Source organism: Cricetulus griseus, chromosome 7 (assembly GCF_003668045.3).
Source record: "Cricetulus griseus strain 17A/GY chromosome 7, alternate assembly CriGri-PICRH-1.0, whole genome shotgun sequence".
NCBI classification, from domain to species: Eukaryota; Metazoa; Chordata; class Mammalia; order Rodentia; family Cricetidae; genus Cricetulus; species Cricetulus griseus.
Window position 1 is genome coordinate 96,605,110 of NC_048600.1, and position 20,976 is coordinate 96,626,085.

The window sequence follows — 20,976 nt, forward strand, 5'->3', positions numbered from 1 at the left end:
CAAAATGGTTTGTGAAAATAAATCTTGCAGTCAAATCAGGACATAACTATGATCCCAATACTCAGAAGGCAGAGAGGCAGAAGAATCAGGAGTTCAAGTTCATCCTTGACTATGTAGCGAGTTCAAAGCCAGTCTGGCTAATGTGAAACCTTGTCTCACAAAACCAAACCAAACAAACAAAAAACCCTAATCAATAAATGGGCTACTGAACATATAGTTCTCCAAAGAAGAAACATAGTGGGAAAAAAAAAATATGGTAATGTAAAACTGTTCAATGTCCTTAACCTTTGGGGAAAAGTAGATTAAAACCACTTTGAGAGTCTATCTCATCCAATCAGAATGGCTGTCAGAAAAATAAATACTGGCAAAGAAAAGGTACCCTTCATCAGTGCTACTGGTAGTAGAAACTCATCCATCTGGAACAAAAAAAGCAGAGTATGCCATTATCCTCTGTACTGACCAGGCAGGGTATCTAATTTTTTATTTTGATTTACAAAGTGAATATTCCTTGTGATCCTCCTGTCCTAGCCTCCCAAGTGCTAGGATTACTCACAAAGGAGAATCTTGAATCTTTTTCTGAAAGATTATATATGGAAAATCTATAGAGAGATGCTTTTCAAGGCTGTGCCTCCAGGAGAACATGGCCCACTGAATCAACTAAGCAGTGCTTGCTCATATGGGCTCACAGGGACTGAAGTAGCAAACATGGGACCTGCATGGGTCTGAACCAGGTCCTCTGGGTATACGTTAATGGCTGTTAGCTTGGTGTTTTTGTGGGACTCATAATCGTAGGAGTGGATCTGTCTCTGACTCTCTTTGCCTGCTCTTGGGACTCTTTTCCTCCTATTGGGTTGCCTTGTCCAACCTCAGTATAAGGGCTTTTGCCTTGTCTTACTGTATCTTATTTTGTTGAGTTTGGCTGTTGTCTCTTAGAGGCCTGTTCTTTTCTGAAGGGAAATGGGGGTGAGGGATGAATCTAGGGGAGAGGGAAAGTGTTGGGGAGTTGGAAGGAACAGAGAAGAAGGGAAACTCTGGTGTCGGCATGTATTATATGAGAGAAGAGTCTATTTCAATTTTAAAAAAATCATGTCCCTCCAGCAACATGATACACAAAAGAATCTTTCAGAATCACAGTGTCAGCAGTAGTTCCTGCCATGAACATTGTCTCACTTTTCAAGTTCATGTGATGGAAACAGAAATCACAGCATATCCAGTGTTGGAGCAGGCCAGCTGAGCAGTTTCCTGCTATTCCTTCTATTTAGTTGTCTTAAAAGTTATTTTGGGGGCTGGAGAGATGGCTCAGAGGTTAAGAGCACTGGCTGCTCTTCCTGAGGTCATGAGTTCAATTCCCAGCAACCACATGGTAGCTCACAACCATCTATAATGAAATCTGGTGCCCTCTTCCCTCTTCTGACGTGCAGGGAAATGTGCAAGAAGAACATTGTATACATAATAAATAAAATCTTTAAAAAAAAGTTATTTCATTGTGGTAAAGCCATGGAAAACCTACAAATCCTGCCTCTTGACTAATGTCTTGGTGTTCTTCCTCCTCTTTCTAGCTTTGGTGTCATCCCGAGCACTCCCTTGGCCATCCACACTCCACTGATGCCAAACCAGAGCATTGATGTCTCTCTGCCTCTCAACACCTTGGGCCCAGTCATGAAGATGGAACCTCTGAATAACTTGCAGGTCAGAGTTTTTCTTCACTTGCAGAGTATTTTTAATATCTTGTTGTTTTCCCTTTATGTGTAAAGTGATCCATCTGTAGTCACTCATTCTCCAGTGCTGTAACAAAATACCCATGTACATGTAGATACTTATTTAGCTTACAGTTTGGCAGGTATAAGAGCTTGGTGTCAGCATTTAATCAGTCTGGTGAGAGTACTTTGGCTTCCTTTTATCATGCACAGAATCGTGGTAGATGACATGTGACAGGGAAAAGTCACAGTGGCAATAATAGAAGCAGAGGAGAAGCAGAGGCAGTGATTTTTTAAAATAAAAACTTAACTCTCCCAAAACCTAGACAGGTTCTCACAGGAACTACTGTGATGTCTTGAAGGGGCCAGTGTTCCCAGTGACCTCACCACTTCCCACTAGGCCATTCCCAGTCTCAACTCCAGCATGCAAAAGACCCATTCTCCCAATATGGAACCTCTAAGGAAAATGTGTTTCCTTATGATAAAGTTGATAACAAAATAGTTTGAAGTAACTATATGGTGAAGAATTTTTATTTTGTTTTAATAAACAAAAGTAAGCTATATAATAACTTAGAGAGTTACTTACTCAATAAACATTTTAAAGTTTGTTTTTTGAGAGTCTTGATTATCCTAATTTGTGTCAGAATAATTTTGGACTTGGTCCTCCACGCTCTACCTCCTCTAAGTACAGAATTGTAGGCATGCAGCACCATGCCTGGTTTAAGATTTGCAGCTGAGGAAACTGGAGACACGACTCAGAAGTTAAAAGCACTGGCTGCTGTGGTGATATAATATTTATGATTTATTAAAGCTTGCCTGAGGATTCAGAAAGCAAAGTCAGCCACAAGCTATAGAAGTCAGGCACACACCTTTAATCCCAGCAGCCAGAAGCTAGGAGGTGGTGGTACACACCTTTAATCCTAGGACTCAGGATTAAGAGGTAGATGGATTTCTGTGAGTCCAAGGCCACCCAGATCTACACAAGATTGATCCAGTCCTAAAGAGAAACAGCTCATACAAAGATGATCTCAGCACCTGGAATCATATGCCTTAATCCCAGCACTATAGGGTTATAAAAGATAGGAGCAGGGTCTTCAGTAGTATCAGTCATTCATTCTCCAGCCACATTGAGGATAGGAAGACATTCAGTCTCAGGATTCTCCAGCCACACTGAGGAGAGGCAGCAGGATCAGCCCATTCAGCCCGAGGTAGTGGTAAGAGCTGGTGGCCTGCTACTTTGCTTTTCTAATCTTCAGCTTAAAGTTTGAACCCCAATATCAAACTCTAGGTCTTTTATTTTTCGTGCTACAGGCTGCATTTAACAGAAGACCAGGTTCAGTTCCCAGAACCCAAATGCAACTCAAAACCATCTGTAACTACAGTTCCAGGAGATCTGATACCCTCTTCTGGCCTCTGGGAACTGCACACACTTGGTTCACAATCATGAATACAGACAAATACTCATAAACATAAAAGTAATAAATGTATTTTTTTTTAAAAAAAAAGAAGACTCCTGGGGGCAGAAGAGATGGCTCAGTGGTTAAGAGCACTGACTGCCCTTCAGAGTACCCAGGTTCAATTCCCAGAACCCGCATAACAGCTAACAACTGTCTGTAACCTCAAGATCTGACACCCTCACACATTCATGCAGACAAAACACCAATGCAAATCAAATAAAAATAAATCATTAGGAAAACCAAAAAGGCTCCCACCTGAGAAGAAAATATGTTGATAGTGAGCTCACACTTGATCAAAAATGAAAAGGAGAAAAGGAAGAAGATACACTGTGGCAGATGTAAGACTTAGTGGAGGATTGTTATCCCTGCCTAGAAATTGAAACAATAGAATAATTTGAAGGAGACTGAAATATATTTAACATGATGAAAGAAAAATATTAGCTATGCACTTTCCAGTCCAGATAGATGGATCACATTGCTCAGTTTTCTAGAAATACTGATGTGAGATGTGACTACTGTTGATAAAACAACAAGCTATTATGTTGAACTCAAACTAAATATTCTTCAGCACAATTGTCTGCCGGTTCACTGACTACCTTGTTGCCACAGTGGCTAATTGTTGCTTTTCTTAGCTCTGAGTAAGAATTTCTTAGAGTAGACAAGTGAGTCAGAATATAACTTGGCTGAGACTAGAAGGAAACTAGGGTTACTCTGTAGATAGAATTGGCTGTTACTATGAGGAAAGTAATGTGCTAAGGGCATTTCCAGCTCACAGTCTTCAAGTAACTAACCCAGATATGCATCTGCTCTCTTTCTTGGAGGCAACCTCCCATTGGCCCATTAAGCCCCAAGCATGATGTCTAGGACACTCCGCATGCATGCATGAATGCATTTCTTCAGGAGTAGGAAGGATATTTGGGTCACAGAAACTAGGGCAAGCATTCAGAGCCTAAAAGAAAACAAAGGAATGTTAGTTCTCTTTCCTATTTGCATTTCTAATTTACTGAATCCCAGATAGGAACCCTCCTAAAGAAAGTGGATCTTAAATCTAAAGCCCTCCCTTGAAGGTACTGATACAATATTGGAATTTGTAAGTTATTTTTCACCTACCTGCTATTGTAAAAAACAGTCTATAAAAGACTGTGTCTAAAGATTGGGCCTGTTACTTCCCTAGCAAGCACAATTTGCACCATCCCCAATTCCATCTCTAGTCAACTACTGCTTCTTGAAGTTTTCCTTGTAGGCTCTTTTCTCTCAGGAATAGCATAATTGTGACTCTCTTATTAATTGGCACTTTTCAGTAGTAAAGATAAACAAAACATTGAAAAGAGAAAAGCTTTCATCTCCTCTGAAAACTGTATTACTGTCTGCTGGGAGAAGGAAGCAAAGAAATAGCTGATGGGAGTGAGGAGCTGCAAAATTTAGCTTCCATTCTGCTCTTGTCCTCATGTGAACAAGTAGAGTTAAAATTTAGCTTAAGATTAGACCATTTAGGCCTTTAATCCCAACACTTGGGAGGCAGAGACAGGCAGATCTCTGTGAGTCGAGACCAGCCTGGTCTACAAGAGCTAGTTCCAGGACAGCATCCAAAGCCACAGAGAAACCCTGTCTCAAAAAACCAAAAAAAGAAAAAAAGAGAGAGAAAAAAAAGATTAGGCCAGATAGCCCAAACTTACTATAATATTGTTAGAAGAGTATTTCATTAAAATGCTCATTAAGCTACCGTCTGTTACAGTATAAAATAGTATAAGTTAAGAAGATACCATTTCTTCACATGTATTTGTGCATGATGAGTCCACATATGCATACATGTGTGCATGTGGATATGGATGCCAGTGTTTAGGATCTACCTTGTGTTTTGTGATTCAGCTGGCCTGGCTGTCTGATGTCCAGGTGTCTACCTTTGCTTTCAGAGTGCTGGATTTACAGATACATGCCACCATAAATGGTCAGACTTAGACACCAGAAGCTTTACCAACTGATCCATCTCCCATGTCTGCTTTTCTTCTGTGTGTGTGTGTATAGACCCATGGTCAACCCCTGGTGTCCTTTTCGTCAGGAGACCTCCTCATTTTAGGACATAGTCTCTTGTTGGCCCAGAGCTCACCAAGCAGGCTAAGCTAGATGACCAGTGAACCCTAGGGATCAGCCTGCCTTTGCCTGTCTACCACTGCTGACATTAAAAGTATTTGACACCATGGATGTTTTTGTTTTAATGGCTTCTGCTCATCAAAACCAGGTCCTCAGCCAGGTGTTGGTGGCGCACGCCTTTAATCCCAGCACTCGGGAGGCAGAGGCAGGTGGATCAATGAGTTTGAGGCCAGCCTGGTCTCCAGAGTGATTGCCAGGACAGGCTACAAAGCTACACAGAGAAAACCTGTCTTGAAAAACAAACAAACAAACAAAAAAACCAGGTCCTCATGCTTGCAAAGGAAGTGGTTTACTTCCCAGCCCCAATTACTTCTTAAAGTACAAAGTCAGTTATTATGCCACAGATACAGAGTGAAATCTCCAGTAGAGATTTGAACCTAGGATGATTTTACTGCCATTCCAGGTTTGATTAGAAAGGCTTTTGTGAGGGTGAGGATATAGTTCAGTGGCAGAGTTCTTGCCTACTATGTGTGAAACTGTAGGTTTGATCCACAGCACACACACACACACACACACACACACACACACACACACACACACACACACACACACACACCCTCTAAATCCAGCTTATAAACAGCATATTGAGTAAAATTTGCCCCACTGTGGAATTCATTTGAGTTTATTTGTATCCAATAATTATATCCTAAAAAAGAAAAGATTATTCCCCCTATTTAAATAAAACAAAAACCTTAACAAGTATCTAAATAATTTTTCTCTAAATGTGTTTAATTGACTCCAGTGTCATTGTTTTTCATTCCACATGTTTTAGTTGCTTAGAAACATTTTCTCAATATACTCAATGGCAAGTAACTGCTTCTTCAAGTCAGAGCCTGCACAGAGGCAATGAAGTTATGACATGCTTTGGAGTTCCCATGGCTGCATGCTTCCTTTTTCACTGTGCTATAGTTGGAAATATTGATAGTGTCATTCTTTCAGGATACTTTTTAGCAGGGCTATGTAAGTATAGCTTGAAGAATCATCTGGGTTAGACATGATGTCTCTAACCTCAGCACCATTAAGGCTTAGGCAAGGGTATTGCAGCAAGTATAAATAAGTCTAGCCTGGGCTACAAATGAGCTAAATAAATGATTGGGCTAAAGTGTGAGAATATGTCTCTAAAAAACAAAAGCTAATTCTACAGGAAAAACTCAGACCCCAGCCTTCTCCCAGTGTCGGCCCCCATGCTCTACAAAAGCAACCTCTTTTGCCTCTTTGAGTTGATCCTTTGGCTATTTGCCTCTATAAATAAAGCATTCTCTATTGCAACTTCTGGGTTTTAGGAGTTCCTCTCTCACTTGCTGTCATCATCTACATATTTACCTCCCACATCCCTATTTTCCTGGTAAAGTCCCATTGAAATTTGCTTAAGTCAGTGGTTATTGTTATTGTAATGCCTAGTCATGTTGAGACAATTTAATGGCTTCTGTTATGTTCTTAGGCACAGTTCAGTTCAAAGTGTTACGGGTGGAGTCCATATTCTCCACCATGGTCTTGTTAGCTCACCTTTCTTGAAGTCTCTTCTCAAGTTTTTAAACCCTGTCCCTGTGCAGACTGCCAGCTGTCATCCTGTAGCGTCACCCTCATCTTGTTTATGTGCTTCACATTTTTAGTTTCGTTTTCTTGGTGTATTCTTTCATTTTGATGAAATTGATCTTCCTGAGACTAGGGAAATAAATTTTAGGAGACACCATCTCTCTCTCTTTTTAAATGTGTATGGGTGTTTTGCCTGTGTGTATATCTGTGTGCCTTGTGTGCAGTGCCTATGAAGGCCAGAAGAGGATGTTGGATGTACTGGAATTTCAGACAGTTCTAAGTCACTATATGGGAGCTGGAAATTGAACCCAGGTCCTCTGGAAGGGCAGCCAGTGCTCTTTACCCCAGAGCAATCTCTCCAGCACCTTACCTGTTTCTTTACGTATCATCTCCTTTATTGTCTTCACGCTTGTTTAACACTTTTTGTATTAATTCTAGGTTAAGAATCATTTATACTTCATCATGTTCTATGCTCTGTACTTTACCAATGAAAGCTTATAGAATCCTTATCCTTTCCACAGACTGCTCCATTATGCTAAAGCAATCCCAGACATTGCTATCACTTCATCCATGTGTATTTTGTCATATATCTTCAAAAAGATTCTTTAAAGGAAAAGAACCACAGTAGGGTAATAAGGCTAGGAAAATGGCCACTGGGGAAAGTGCTTGCTGTACAAGCATGAGGACCTGGGTATGGCAACAAGTGCCAATAATTCCAGTGACGGGAAGGTCCCAGTAGCATGCTGGCAATCCAGTCTAGCCAATCAATGAAATCCTGTCTTTTTTGTTGTTGTTTTGTTTTTTGGTTTTTGAGATAGGGTTTCTCTGTGTAGCCTTGGAGCCTATCCTGGCACTCGCTTTGTAGACCAGGCTGGCCTTGAACTCACAGATATCCAACTGCCTCTGCCTCCCGAGTGCTGGGATTAAAGGTCTGCGCCATTACCACCCGGCCTAGAGATCCTGTCTTAAAAGACCAGGCATAGTGGTGTAATCCTTTAATCAAAGCACTTAGGAAGCAGAGGCAGGTGGAGTTCAGGGCTAGCCTGGTCTTCATAAGAGAGTTACAGGGCAGTTAGGACTATATAGTGAGACACCATCTCACAGTGGCTTACAGTTTCTGCAGGATATAGTCCATGATTTCTGGAAGGACATGGCAGAAGGCAGGGAAAAGCAGGAAGCTGGCTGGTCACCTTACATGAGAAGCAGAGTGACCAGAAAGTGAGGGAGGGTCATACACACAGCCTCAGGGTCCAGCCCTAATAACCTACTTCCTGCAAGACTCCACAGATTTCCCCAGCTGCACCTGCAGCTGGGAATATTTAATATTCAAACCACAACAGACAATAATTAAGGAGGACACCCAACATCAATGTCTGGCTCTCTCTCTCTCTCTCTCTCTCTCTCTCTCTCTCTCTCTCTCTCAACTAAAAATATTACCAAGAATTTCTTGGCAACCAATTATCCATTTAATGTTCAAATTTCTAATTTTTCTTAGTATCTTAACTGTTTTGTTTTCTGGTTCTGGGGATCAGATGCAGAGCCTCATGTATACGAGGTGACCATTCTGCTATTGAGCTACATCCATAACCCCTCGGTTTGGTTTTACTGTTACTATTTATTTAAATTGGCAAAATGCACATATTGTGAAGGATAGTTGCTATTTTCTTGCACCCTGCCATGTTTGTTGTTGTGTTTGGGAAGTGGCAGTGTTGGTAACCAAACTGAGGAACTTGTGGCATGCTATGTCAGGATGACGGAGGACGATGGAGCTACATCCCAAACCCTCTTTGGTTATACTGTTTAATACACTAGCCATTAGCCTACATTCGGTTATATAAATTGATATATATTTGATATAATATTGATATATATTAAATTAGGTAAAGATCTCAATTCCTCTACTACATATAAAAACAGGTGTGATTAGTAGTTGCTAGATAGAATAGTACAGAGAGCTCTGTTGGGCAGCACTTCTATGCAGCCTCCCTGCCCTTCCTCTTATAGTTACCTGACTTGGAGCTTGTGTAGTTTCTGGAATCTGTGAGTTGAACAATTTTCTCAAATTTGGGTTTGGTTCTTAATCTTTACTTTCCCCCCCTGCCCTATTACGTTTCCTCTCTCCTAAATCCCTAATCACACCTTTGAAATCATCTGTTAGGTCATTGTGGCTGTTGTGGTGGGGAGGGCTTGGTTTTGTTTTTCTATTCTTAAAATCGGATGATTTCTATGGTCTTTTATTTTATTTTTAAACCATGTCCTTTTTCTTGAACTGCCTTGATTCTTTTTTAAAAGTCTCTAAATATCCTGAATGTGCTGTAATGAGTCTGCCAGGCTTTTGGAAAAGACTATGGAATCTTAGCATCCGGTCTGTAAGGTCACTTAATCTAACAACCCTCAATGGTTTATCCTCACTGAAGGAATTAATCTTACCATTTTACATAGAGCTGGGGCTCCAGGAAATCTAGATCTGTTGATGGCATCATACTCTTTTCTTCCTTCCTTCTTTCCTCCCTCCCTCCCTCCCTTCCTTCCTTCTTCCTTTCTTTCTTTTTCTTTTTAAGTTTTTCATGATAGGTTTTCTCTGTGGCCTTGGCTGTCCTGGAACTCGTTCCATAGAGATCTGCCTGCCTGACCTCTATTTTTCTTTTCCTTTCTTTCTTTCTTTCTTTCTTTCTTTCTTTCTTTCTTTCTTTCTTTCTTTCTCTTTCTTTCTTTTTTTGTTTTTGTTTTGTTTTGTTTTTTTGAGACAGGGTTTCTCTGTGTAGCTTTGGAGCCTATCCTGGCACTCATTCTGGAAATCAGGCTGGCCTCGAACTCACAGAGATCCACCTGCCTCTGCCTCCCCAGTGCTGGGATTAAAGGTGTGTGCCACCAACGCCCGGCTATTTTTCTTTCTTTCTTTTTTTTTTTTTAAATAGAGCTTTGGTGTGGGTTGAACTCAGGACCTTAAGCTTGCTAGGCAGACTTCATTCCCATCCCCAATCTTCTCTTTTAAATGGCCCTACCCTACCATATAAATCCTGAGTGCTAAAAGTCATAACCATTAAAGGATTCTGTGGTATTATTGCCAATCTGTGTGTTTTCTATTAAGATGTTATTGCTCTTATGTTTCCCCTTCCCTTATGGATTCATGATTGTAAAATGTTTTATTCTCTTTTAGTTATAGTAGAATTCATATATTTCAGGTCAGCTTCTAAACCTAACTAAAGATGTTTATGTCGTGCTGGGAATTGAACCCAAAGTTTTATGAATTCAAAGCAAGCATTCTGCCAACTTTACTGCATCCTCAGCCTTAAATGTGATTTATATTTCTGTCTTTGCTTAGAAGACTGATTATACCTTCTTAAAAATTCTCTTTTGAAGCCAGGCGGTGGTGACTCACACCTTTAATCCTAGTACTCAGGCAGCAGAGGCAGGTGGATCTCTCTGAGTTTGAGGTCAGCCTGGTCTACAGTGTGAGTTTCAGGACAGCCAAGGCTATACAGAGAAACTCTGTCTCAAAAAAGTTCTTTTTTGAGCCAGCAAGATGGTTCAGGTTTTTGAAGCCTCAAGACAAACCTAAGTTGGTCCCTAGAGGCCACATAATGGAAGGAGAGAACAAACTCTTGCAAGTGTCCTCTGACCTCCACATATACACTGTGGCACACGTGCATAAATAAACACATACATGTGAGGACAAATAAGCAAATGTAATTTTTTAAAGTTCTTTTTTCCCCCTTCTATATAGAATTCACCTTCAAGATGAGTCTGTCTTTTTATCTGTTGTGTCTTAATCTCAAATTAACTGTTGGATAAGAGGCTGCAGTATTGATTAGGGAAAGGAAATATGTGATTTTTGTCTTTGCATGTCTGTTAAAAAAAGACAGCATTCGTTAGTTCTGATGAGGGAAGAAAGTGTTGAAGACAGTGGCTATGAAAGACACCTTCTAATCCTGTTTTAGTCTTGTCAGCCAGAAGGGGTTTTGGACTATATAGCCCTAAGGAATTTCTGTCCCTTGTCACTGCATTGTAGTCTCAGCTTATGAGACTATCAGTTGTGGATGGTGCCTGGCCTGGTATATCTTGTCTCCCATATGTCCATTCGCACCCAGGAAGTCCACAGCTGTAGCTATTGTACCAGAAAAACTGGTGAGTACTTCAAAATGGAAGACCTTTGCAGCAGCTTCCCTTAGATGAAGTAGGCCTGCCTGGCATCTGCGGACTTGACTGATACACATTGCAAACAAGTTCAGGATTAAAGCTGCTTTGGCTTTTCAGGATCCATAGTTGAGGACTCCATGTGGCCTTTATGGTTGCTGCTTGTTCTGTGTACTCAGTTCTTGGAGATGCCTAGCACAGGCACAATGCATACATCCAAGTCAGATAAGTGGATCCAATGTCCTGTACACTCAACAGTCCTAAAATACACCAGAAGCATCATGTAAGGAAATGTGGTCTTAATTATGAAAAATTAAAAATGTTTTGCTAACCAAAAATGATTTCTGTGATTGGCTGTTTCGATATGTTTTTCTTGCCACTGCAAGACTACAAATGTTCTTCAGTTCAAAGAAATTTGGTATCTTGAATTTTAGATACTCGTTTTGTACTCGATTGTGCTTGATGGTACAACTTTTTTTGTCAGGATAGCTGATAGTCAGGTTGAAGGTGGAACTCAGTGCTAGAATGCTTGCTTAATGTACACAAGACTTTGGGCTTGATTCCTAGCTCCCTCACTAACTTCCCTCAGAAGATAAGACTCTCCTGAGTAGTACCTTCTGTTTTCTATAACTGATACCCCACTTCATAAAAGCATGTCTATACTTAGGGTTTCCATTGTTGCTCTAAAACACCATGATGAAAAGCAACTTGGGGAGGAAAGGATTTATTTCAGCCTAAGGTCCCACAGCACAGTCCATCACTTGGAACCTGGAGGCAGGAGCTGATGCAGACACTATGGAGGAGTGCTGCTTACTAGCTTGCTCCTTATGGCTTGCTTAGCCTGTTTTCTTACAGCCCCCAGGGCAGCCATTGTAGAGGTGGCACTGTCCATAGTGAACTAGAACCTCCTGTATTAATTATTAATCAAGAAAATGTACCTACCACAGGCTTTGCCCATAGGCCAGTCGGGTAGGAGCATTTTCTCAACTGAGTTTCCTTTTTCCAAAATGACTCTAGCGATGTCAAGTTGACATAAAACTAACCAGCACAGAGAAGAAAGGATTTATTTTAGCTTGCAGTTCCACATTACAGTGTGTCATTGAAAAAAGTCAAGGCAGAACCTGGAGGTAGGGACTAAAGCAGGAGCCATGGACCATGGAGGAAGACTGGTTACTGGCTTGCTTCCTACTGCTTGCTCAGCCTGTTTTCTTTTTCTTTTTCCTCCTCTTCCTCTTCCTCCTCCTCCTCCTTTCCTTCCCTCCCCTCCCCTCCCCTTCCTCCCCTTCTCTCCCTCTCCCTCCTCTCCTCTCCCCCTCCTCTCTCCTCCCTCCCTCCCTCTTCCTCTTCCTTCCTTCCTTCCTTCCTTCCTTCCTTCCTTCCTTCCTTCCTTCCTTTCTTTCTTTCTTTCTTTCTTTTTCTTTCTTTTTTCTTTCACTGTGTAACCCTGGTTATCCTGGTGAACCCCCTAGCAGACCAAACAGCCTCGAATTTATAGAGATCCTCTTGCACTCTGCCTCCCAAGTGCTGGGATTAAAGGTGTACATGTTTGGCTTATTAGCCTGATTTCTTATATACCCCAAGACTACCTGCCCAGGGATGGCACCACCCAAAAGGAGCTGGGCCTTCCCACTTTAATCTCTAATTAAGAAAATGCTCCATGGGCCTGCCTACTGGCCAGTCTTACAGAGGCATTTTCTTAACTGTGGCTCTCTCTTCTCAGGCATGCCTAGGTTCCTGTCAAATTGACAAGAGCCAAACAGCACATCTGTTCACAGCAGCTGCCCCACCTGAATGACTACTTGTAAGCAATAGGCAGTAACACTGTATTCTCTTGAGCCCAAGAGCTCTGTGCAGTTAGAAATCTGCTGGCAGTGTCAGAAGACAGTTGTTACTGAACACAGAGCTTAGTTCTCAGTCCACCCAAGCTAGTGCCATAGGAAAGGGCCCTGTGAGGGCCAGCCATTCAAGGAAACAGGTCCATGCTAAGACCTTGAGCAAAGAATTATGAATTTTTTTAAATATATAATAGTAATAAAAAGTGACCTGTAGACTTTTCTTTTTTCTTTTTATTTTATGTATATTGGTGTTTTGCCTCCTTGTATGTCTATGTGAGATTGTTAAATCACTTGGAGCTGGATCATTTGTGAGCTGCCATGTGGGTGCTGGAAATTGAATCTGGGTCCTCTGGAAGAGCAGCCAGTGCTTTTAACCACTGAGCCATCTCTCCAGCCTCAGACTTCTGTTGATTAAAACCATATCCAATCTTCTACCATAATTATACATTATAAGTGGGTGATGAAAAATGAAATCTGAGACTTCTAGTTTGTTGCATGGTTGGAAACAACTTTAACTGTATGATCTTTATGCGTCTAGAGAATGTTGAATTTTCAGTAGGAAACAGGTAAGCTCTTCCTAGTCCTTCTGTCTCATTATCCTGAAAAATCTTTACACAAAGCTTTACTGTACATTATAGGTTCAAGTTTAAGAGAACTCTGGGATTTTCCTGAGCTGGACTGAAGCCTATTTTAGAGTCACATTCACATTTACTTATACTAATCTCTTATGTTTTTCTCTAGTGCTGTGCTTTATAAGATGTGAATTTTTTTACTTTTTAGAAATGTATGGAGTTATTCAGGCTTCATAATAGGAAAATAAATACATATTGAAATAAATCTTGAGAACAAAAACGTGCACATAGAACAAATAGAAAAGAGGCTTAGAAAAGCCCCATGACCATGCATGTGTAAAGACTACAGTCTTGGGGCTCAGGCTGTATTCCAGTGTCAGAGCTCTTGTCTAACATGTATAAGACCCTAGGTTCCATTCACAGCAAGAACAGAAAAGCCTACTGTTAGGAGGATAGCTTTTACTCTTTCTCTATTTCAAAGCCTGTCTTTCTACTAGAATTCATACTGCACTGGCAGTGGTTGGGGTTTGAGTATTTGCAGGAATACTATCAGTATTTATTATCCTGAAATTCTCAGATCTGTCTTTGTAAAATTCCATTAAAAAAAAAGATAATTACTTGAAATGAAATAGGCCTTCCTTTAGTGTCTCTGTAGGCACCAACTGTGGAATTTACAAGAATAAGTTTCTTTCAAATCAAGGTACACAGAGTGAAAATCTGTCGTGGAGCATGTAATGAAAATGCCCTGAGTCTGAACTATTTTCCCTTTTATTTATGTTTTTGTATTGTTTTGAGCTAAATTTTGCCTATGTTGCCCCAGTCTAGCCTTGAACTCTCAGTTCTACCATAGCATCCTGAGTAGCTGGAGTTACAGGTGCATACCACACCTGGCTTTGCTTTCCTTTGTATTCTATTTTAGGAAAGCCTGGTTTAAGAGAAAGCATTGATAGAATTATCAGTCTAAACCCAGTTAGAAGTGGGGTTGCTGACGAATATCATTAGAATCTATTATAGTTAAAAACTAAGAAAAACATTGACCAGTCATTTTTGAAAGGTGTTTGCATGAACAGCTGTCCTTGGCTTAGTAATAGCTTTTGTTTGTTTTCAGGAACCATGGAAAGAATTGGGAGGGTAAATACTCAGAATCTGTTGTTTTGCTGACAGTGTCTACCCCTTCTGTATATGGCCTGTTTCCCTGGTGGACTGCCTAGAGATAGCATCTGTGCTCAGTGACCTGTCCTCTCTTGCATCTCAACAGCCACATGTCTTCCTTGTCCACATAAGGTTAGATAACATACAGGCAGTACAAAGGTACAGCTGTGACTCTGGTTCATTTCCAATTTGCAGCTAATGAAGTTTTTATGTTGTTAGTAGGACTTCTATAGCATATTGGTCTAGGATTTGGGGTGTTATTTTAACTGATACAGTTCTGCCTTCGTTATCTTAGAACATGGCACAGTTTATATTAACTGTGTTTGAAAGGGTCTTTTTACATTATTTATTTAGTGTGTACATGTGTGGTGTGGGAGTCTCTGTGACCTTCACAGTAAACAGAGTAACAAATATGCAGGAGTCAAGAAGGCAGTTCGTTTCAACATGACTCAGTAGCCAGTGTTGGTTCAAACTTTGGGAGTGTAACCTGAGTAGTTTTATTTAAGACATATTTGAGCACAGCACAATTTGGTGAAAACTTTGCTGGTGTTAATTAATTCAATCCTGTGTGTAAAATAAAGTATGCATAATCCCTGAGGAACAACGTAAGCTAAATAAAGATCTGACAGGGGTGTGACACTTTCCATAAAGATAAGTTCCATAGATTGATCAAGAACAAAAAGCTCATGATAAGTTTTGTGGGTTGGTCAGTGTAGTATCACAGGTTAGTCATATTTTGGCAGAAGGGGGTCACATATACACTGTAAGTTCCTGGTTTACTTTTCTGCTGTAAGACAGTTTTTTAAAATGAGGACAGTGGGGCTGGGTGTATAGCTCAGTAGTGGAGCCCAAGACCCTGGGTTTAATCTTCAGCACCACAAGGATGTGGAGGGTTGCTACCTGGAACAAGAGCAAAGCCTTGTATCTTGACCCTGAAGTTCTTTGTAAAGCATGCAGCTCATAGGAATGAGCCTGGTATGGTGAATGCTGCTTGGCTGTTGTTGAACCAAAAACCCTTTTCCTTTAAGCTCACATTCCCAGACAGAAAGACCGTGCATTTATAATTATCTATGCTGAGAAGCTGAAGTACTGACAGTAGGCTACAGGACCTCGTGTGTTCTAACCATGCCCTTCATTGACTCCATCTGTTCCTCCACCCCTTTCTCTGCTGTAGGGCTGGCAGCAGGTCCACTGCTACCTTGAAGCCTTCAAATTGGCCATTTTCTTGTTTGGAGTGTGCCCCCCCCCCAATTCTACCTGCATGGCTTATTTACATCTTTCACGCCTCTGTGTAGCAAGCTTTCTTGTCAGACTGAAAATAATGACCCAGAGACTTATTGATTATGAAAGCTTGGCCTTAGCTTAAGCTTGTTCCCAACTAGCTCTTATAACTTAATTAACCCATTTTTTTTTAAAAAAAAAAAAATCTGTTCTGCCACTCTCCGTTACCTCTTCTTAGTACGGCATGTTGGATTTAGCTACAAGTGTGCTGGCAAAATCCTGTACCGCTGGTCTTCCCAGGTCTCTCTTTCTCCCAGGAAATCCAGCCTATTTTCTCCTGCCTACCTATTGGCCATTCAGCTGTTTATTAAACCAGTCACAGTGACACATCTTCACATAGTGTACACAAATATTCTGCAACAACTCTGCTAAAATACTATTTTTTAAGGTCTCACTCTGCTCCTTCCCCAGTCTGTCTTAACCCTTTTTTTCTTCCTGTACTATTTACCACATTTTAAATACATTTTCCACCTTTCCTTCCTTCCTTCCTTCCTTCCTTCCTTCCTTCCTTCCTTCCTTCCTTCCTTCCTTCCTTCCTTCCTGACTCTAACTAGAGCAAATTGTTGAAAAGCGGTAGTTACTGCCCCCCCCCACGTTCCTAATATCTCAGTGCCTAGAACAGTGCCAAACCACACAGTAAGTAGATAGTAAATATTTGTTATTGGATAAGCCTTTTTTTCCATTTAGAAACATCAGATTCCTCTAGTTCTTAAACAATACCCAGGACGACCAGCTCGACCAGCTCTTCATCTTAGCAGGGTATCCTTATTAGAGCCTCCACCTGCTGTTGCTCGGGGGGTCTGAGCCTTTTCCTAGGTGGGGGTGATCCCAAGCCTAAATTTAGTCTCAGATCAACAATCACAGATTCATTTCCATGGGAGGGAACACAAAAGGAACTGTTGCTTTAGGGCATGTTAATGCATCCCAAGATTGGAGCTGAGGAGACAAAATAGGACATCTTCTAACATTTGGAGAATTTTTATGTCATTAACCTATGCCTATACTTCTTGAGAATAAAACCAAACTTCCAGCCTTAAATTATTCGACTGTGCCTTATGAGTTCAAGACTACTTTTATTAGTATTTCTAGAGTAAATTTGGAAGCTCAAGCTCAGAGTAAATGAAAAAGTTCAAGGATGCTCTCAGAGTGCCTTGGGGAAACCAAAATCATTTAGATACCTGACAGGAAATACAGTTGAACAAGACATTTTCACTAAGAGACCAGAAGGCAGCTTGCTTGCCTTTTCATAACCCGGATAAATGCAAAGATGTATGTGAGAGAGACATAAACGGAGAGGTGGGGAACGTGAATAGAACAGGTAAACTGGGTGTGGTCACTCATGCCTATATCCCTAGCACTCAGAAAGCTGAAGCAAGAGGACCATTGAGAGGCTAGACTGGACTACTAACTCAGACCTCAGCTTTGAAATTAAATAAAAGTAAAAGGACATGGTTTTTCATCTTATCTGGTCATACATTTATTTACTTTAGGGATTTGATTGGCTTTTAAAGACTTCAAAGCTGGGCATGGAGGTGCATGCTTTTAATCCCAGCATTCAGGAGGCAGAGGCAGGTGGATCACCATGAGTTTGAAGTCAGTCCGGTCTACAGTTCCAGGTTAGTTAGGGCTCAAAAGAAAAGTTTTTCAGATAACTATCAAACAGTCTGGCATTTGCATTTAAAAGAAAAATTCTGATCCAAGTTTTCTTTGCATGCAGTCCAAAAGTTTACATTGATAGAAATAGATATGATTATAAATTAAGAGATAAGAGGTACGGAATTTGGAATTACTAAGATGAACTTGACTTTGGGAAAGTGTTGTCCCCTGTGTGTTTGCCCCATTCCCTGCAGTTCAGAGAGCTTCCGTGATGACTGGAGGTCAGCAGTAAGAGTGGCAGATAGCTCAGTGATTAAGTGCTTGTTCTGCTCCTTCAGAGAGCCAGAGTTCAGTTCCCAGCACCCTCCGCCAGGCCCTACCAGCACCTGTATTCATGTATATATACACATCAGTAAAAATTTAAGATCAGTAGTCCTAATGACTGCTGTGCTTTGGGCTTCTTTCATAGATGGCCTTGAATTCATTCTTGTGTGTTTTTGCCCAAATCAGAATTCTGACAGTTAAGTCTCGTTTTGAAACCTGTGTCTATCTATCTACTTTACAACCTTAATCTACTCTTTGGTATTTTGGAATTTAATCTCTATATATTCTCTAAATGACTTGAGAGTGTTTTTGAGAATAGATTAAGTAGCTCTCATGGCAGAATGAGGACTACATGAATCACGGTTCTGTTTTACCTTCTCTTAAAACAGGACCTACAAAAGTGATTGGCTTCTAGGAATTTGTTGTATTTTTAAATATCAGTAGTAATTTGTCCTACTTGAGGATTTTGAGTTTTTAGGAGTCATGGGGGGTGGTTCTGTTCAAGCTTCCATTTCTGTCAGAACTGCAAGTGCTAAAGTGCATGCTGTTGCCTACGGGGGCTTTCCCCTAGGGACCTAGAGCACTGTGCCTATCAGGAGAGGAAGCTGACATACTTTGCCTACAAAGGGTTCCCATTCTCCATCCTCTTGACAGTGAATAATACCCAGCATCTCCCAAGAATCAGCAAGTGTAGCCTTTAGCTAGGCTACCCAGCAAATTGGTACCGGCTGAACGCTGACTACTCAGCTGACATGAATCCTGACCTAGTAGATGGTCAAAGAAAATACAGGAAGAGGCTTATTTGCAACTCATCATTGCATTAAAGATTAGTTAGCATGTGACAGAAAATACATTGACCTTTTCTGTGAGAATCATGAGTATTTCTGCTACATTTTGATCAGATACTGTCAGCTATTGTAGATAGCTCTGCTTTTTCAGGATTCTCTGAGGATTCCCCCGTAATTAATTGATCAACAGGCTTTGAAATGGAAGACAACATTTGAACTTAAGGTACAAGACAGTTTCGGCATTGACTAGGGAGAAGAAAGTTATGGGTCAGTTGAACTTGTGCAGCTAACCAAAAAGGCCATTTTTGCTTGAGTCTCAGATGACAGATGTCACACTTAGAAATCTGTGCCATTAAAACACTGTCACTCAGAGCCATTCCCCTAGGATCTGTTGAATAGGTTGTGTGGTACTTTGAAAACACGTCTGAATCATCATTCCTCAGAGAACTGGAGATGGTTGGCGTCACTGCTTGGTCCTAACTTGGACCAGTCTGCAAATAATCTTTCCAAAAGCTAAATGGAGAAAAGGAATAAAAAGAAAAAATATTCTTCAGAGACTTGGAAAGGTCACATGTGACGTCATGAAGAGTAAATGAGAGAATCTCAAAGGTGAGCCGTGTACATCTCCACTGGTTTCTGTTGTGGTGGTGCCTCCTTGGCTACCTGTGGTGAGAGGTGTCGTAAAAGGCCTTGTTTGCCAGAGTTCAGGCTGAGTTCATGTCAGACCTTTTTATAGTACTTTTAAATGCACTGGAACACAGTTAGAATATTAATTTAGGCTGCTCAAAGTCTCCAGCTGTGCCACCATAAAGAGCTGCAGCTACTGCCGCAGGCCTCCACACTATGGAAAGAACGTAATTGCTGGGTGCAGGCTGAAGCTGACAGGCTACTCTTTCCCCAGCAGCCCCTGAAAGTACCTTTAAAAAACATTATTATGGTTATTAGGCATTTTTAGCTCACTTTTGTGTTCCAGTGTGCCTTATAATAATCATTTCTATTTGTTTTTCCTGTTGATGTCCCTGAGAAGGGAGTAGGTTCATACTGTTATGGTCACATGTTACATATTTGTATATATGTCAGAGGAAGGCAAACCTCTCCTTATACCATCTGTGGCCTGCTTTGGGCAGTCTTGAAGCAATAGCTGAAATGGGCATTCTGTTCTTTTGCTCACTGAGCCATTTTTTTTTGGGGGGGGAACATGAATATTATGAGTTTTATGTTCCTTTTAACTGCAGTTTATAGTAAGAAATATATTTTATATCATGTGCATTTACACAGGTGAAATGGAGATTAAATATTACTGTTTATGTGCTGCACAGTGTTATTCTCTGTTTTGCTTCTTTGTGTGTGTGTGTGTGTGTGTGTGTGTGTGTGTGTGTGTGTGTGTGTGTGTGTGTGTTTAAGGCATGGCCTTGCTATGTAGCCCAAACTGGCCTGCCTGTGATCATCCTGCTCCCACCCCTTGGGGACTGCGATTACAGGCATGCTCCATGCCTGACTGATATATGTTTGTTTTTCAAGACAGAGTTTCTCTGTGTAACAGTCCTGGAACTTGCTGTATAGACCAGGGTAACCTCACTCACAGAGATCTACCTGCTTCTCCCTCCTAAGTGCTGGGATTAAAGGCATGTCCCAGCATTGCTTGGTCTTATAATTATTCTTATTTAGCACCTATGCTCATGTGTGTACTGAGAGCCCCATAGTAAACAAAAGACAAAAATTCCTTCATATAATTCATGTTTTACTTTGAAGGGTACAATCGAGCCAACAAATAAATGTTGAAAAAGTGAAAGGCATGAGGGATAGGAAAGCAGACAATGAAAAAATAGGCCAAAACAAGGATCTAGGTGTGGCTTTTGGGATTGGAGGGGGATGATATGCTATCATCATAATACAGGGTCCACCTACCTGAGCAGATCAACTGTGATTAACACAGAGCCCTGTGGAAGCAGTAAACCATGCAGATGTCAGGGGGAAGAATATTCCACAGAAGAAACAGCAAGTGCAAAAGCACAAAGTTGGAAGATGTGAGCTGTGTGCAAAGAACAGGCTGTGTATCTGGAATTGCAAGAGAGAGCCTCACAGGGTAAATCACAGGACCAGATTACAGGCAGTAGCATTCTGAATGAGATGGAAAGCCATTGAAAGTTTGAGCAAAGAAGTGCTTGCCAGCCGACCTACATTTTAAAATTCTCTGGCTACCATATTGAGAATAAACTGGGGGGGGGGCGCTAAATGTTGTGAAGGGGAGTTGCAGGCAGATGAGTGGAGACAAGTGCAGAAATAGGAAGATGCTAAAAGTTCTCTCTGTTCCATTTATTGAGTTTGAAATAGCCGGAGCTGGAGAGAACTCAGTGGTGAGGAGTGCAGTCTGCTCTTCCAGAAGACCCAAGTTTGATTCCCAGCCCACGTCAGGTGGCTCCCTCCTGTAACTCCAGTTCTAGGGAATC

The 20,976-nt window shown here is 41.1% G+C and overlaps 1 protein-coding gene across 3 annotated transcripts in view; it reads left to right on the top strand.

Annotated features, from left to right (window-relative positions):
• Positions 1–20,976, top strand: part of Ap2b1 (adaptor related protein complex 2 subunit beta 1) — a 112,199-nt gene that overhangs the window by 67,953 nt on the left and 23,270 nt on the right. For all 3 annotated transcript variants that reach the window (XM_027426462.2, XM_027426464.2, XM_027426463.2), the window contains one exon: positions 1,560–1,689. In XM_027426462.2, coding sequence (XP_027282263.1) covers positions 1,560–1,689 — 130 coding nt within the window. The remainder of the gene's footprint in view (positions 1–1,559; positions 1,690–20,976) is intronic.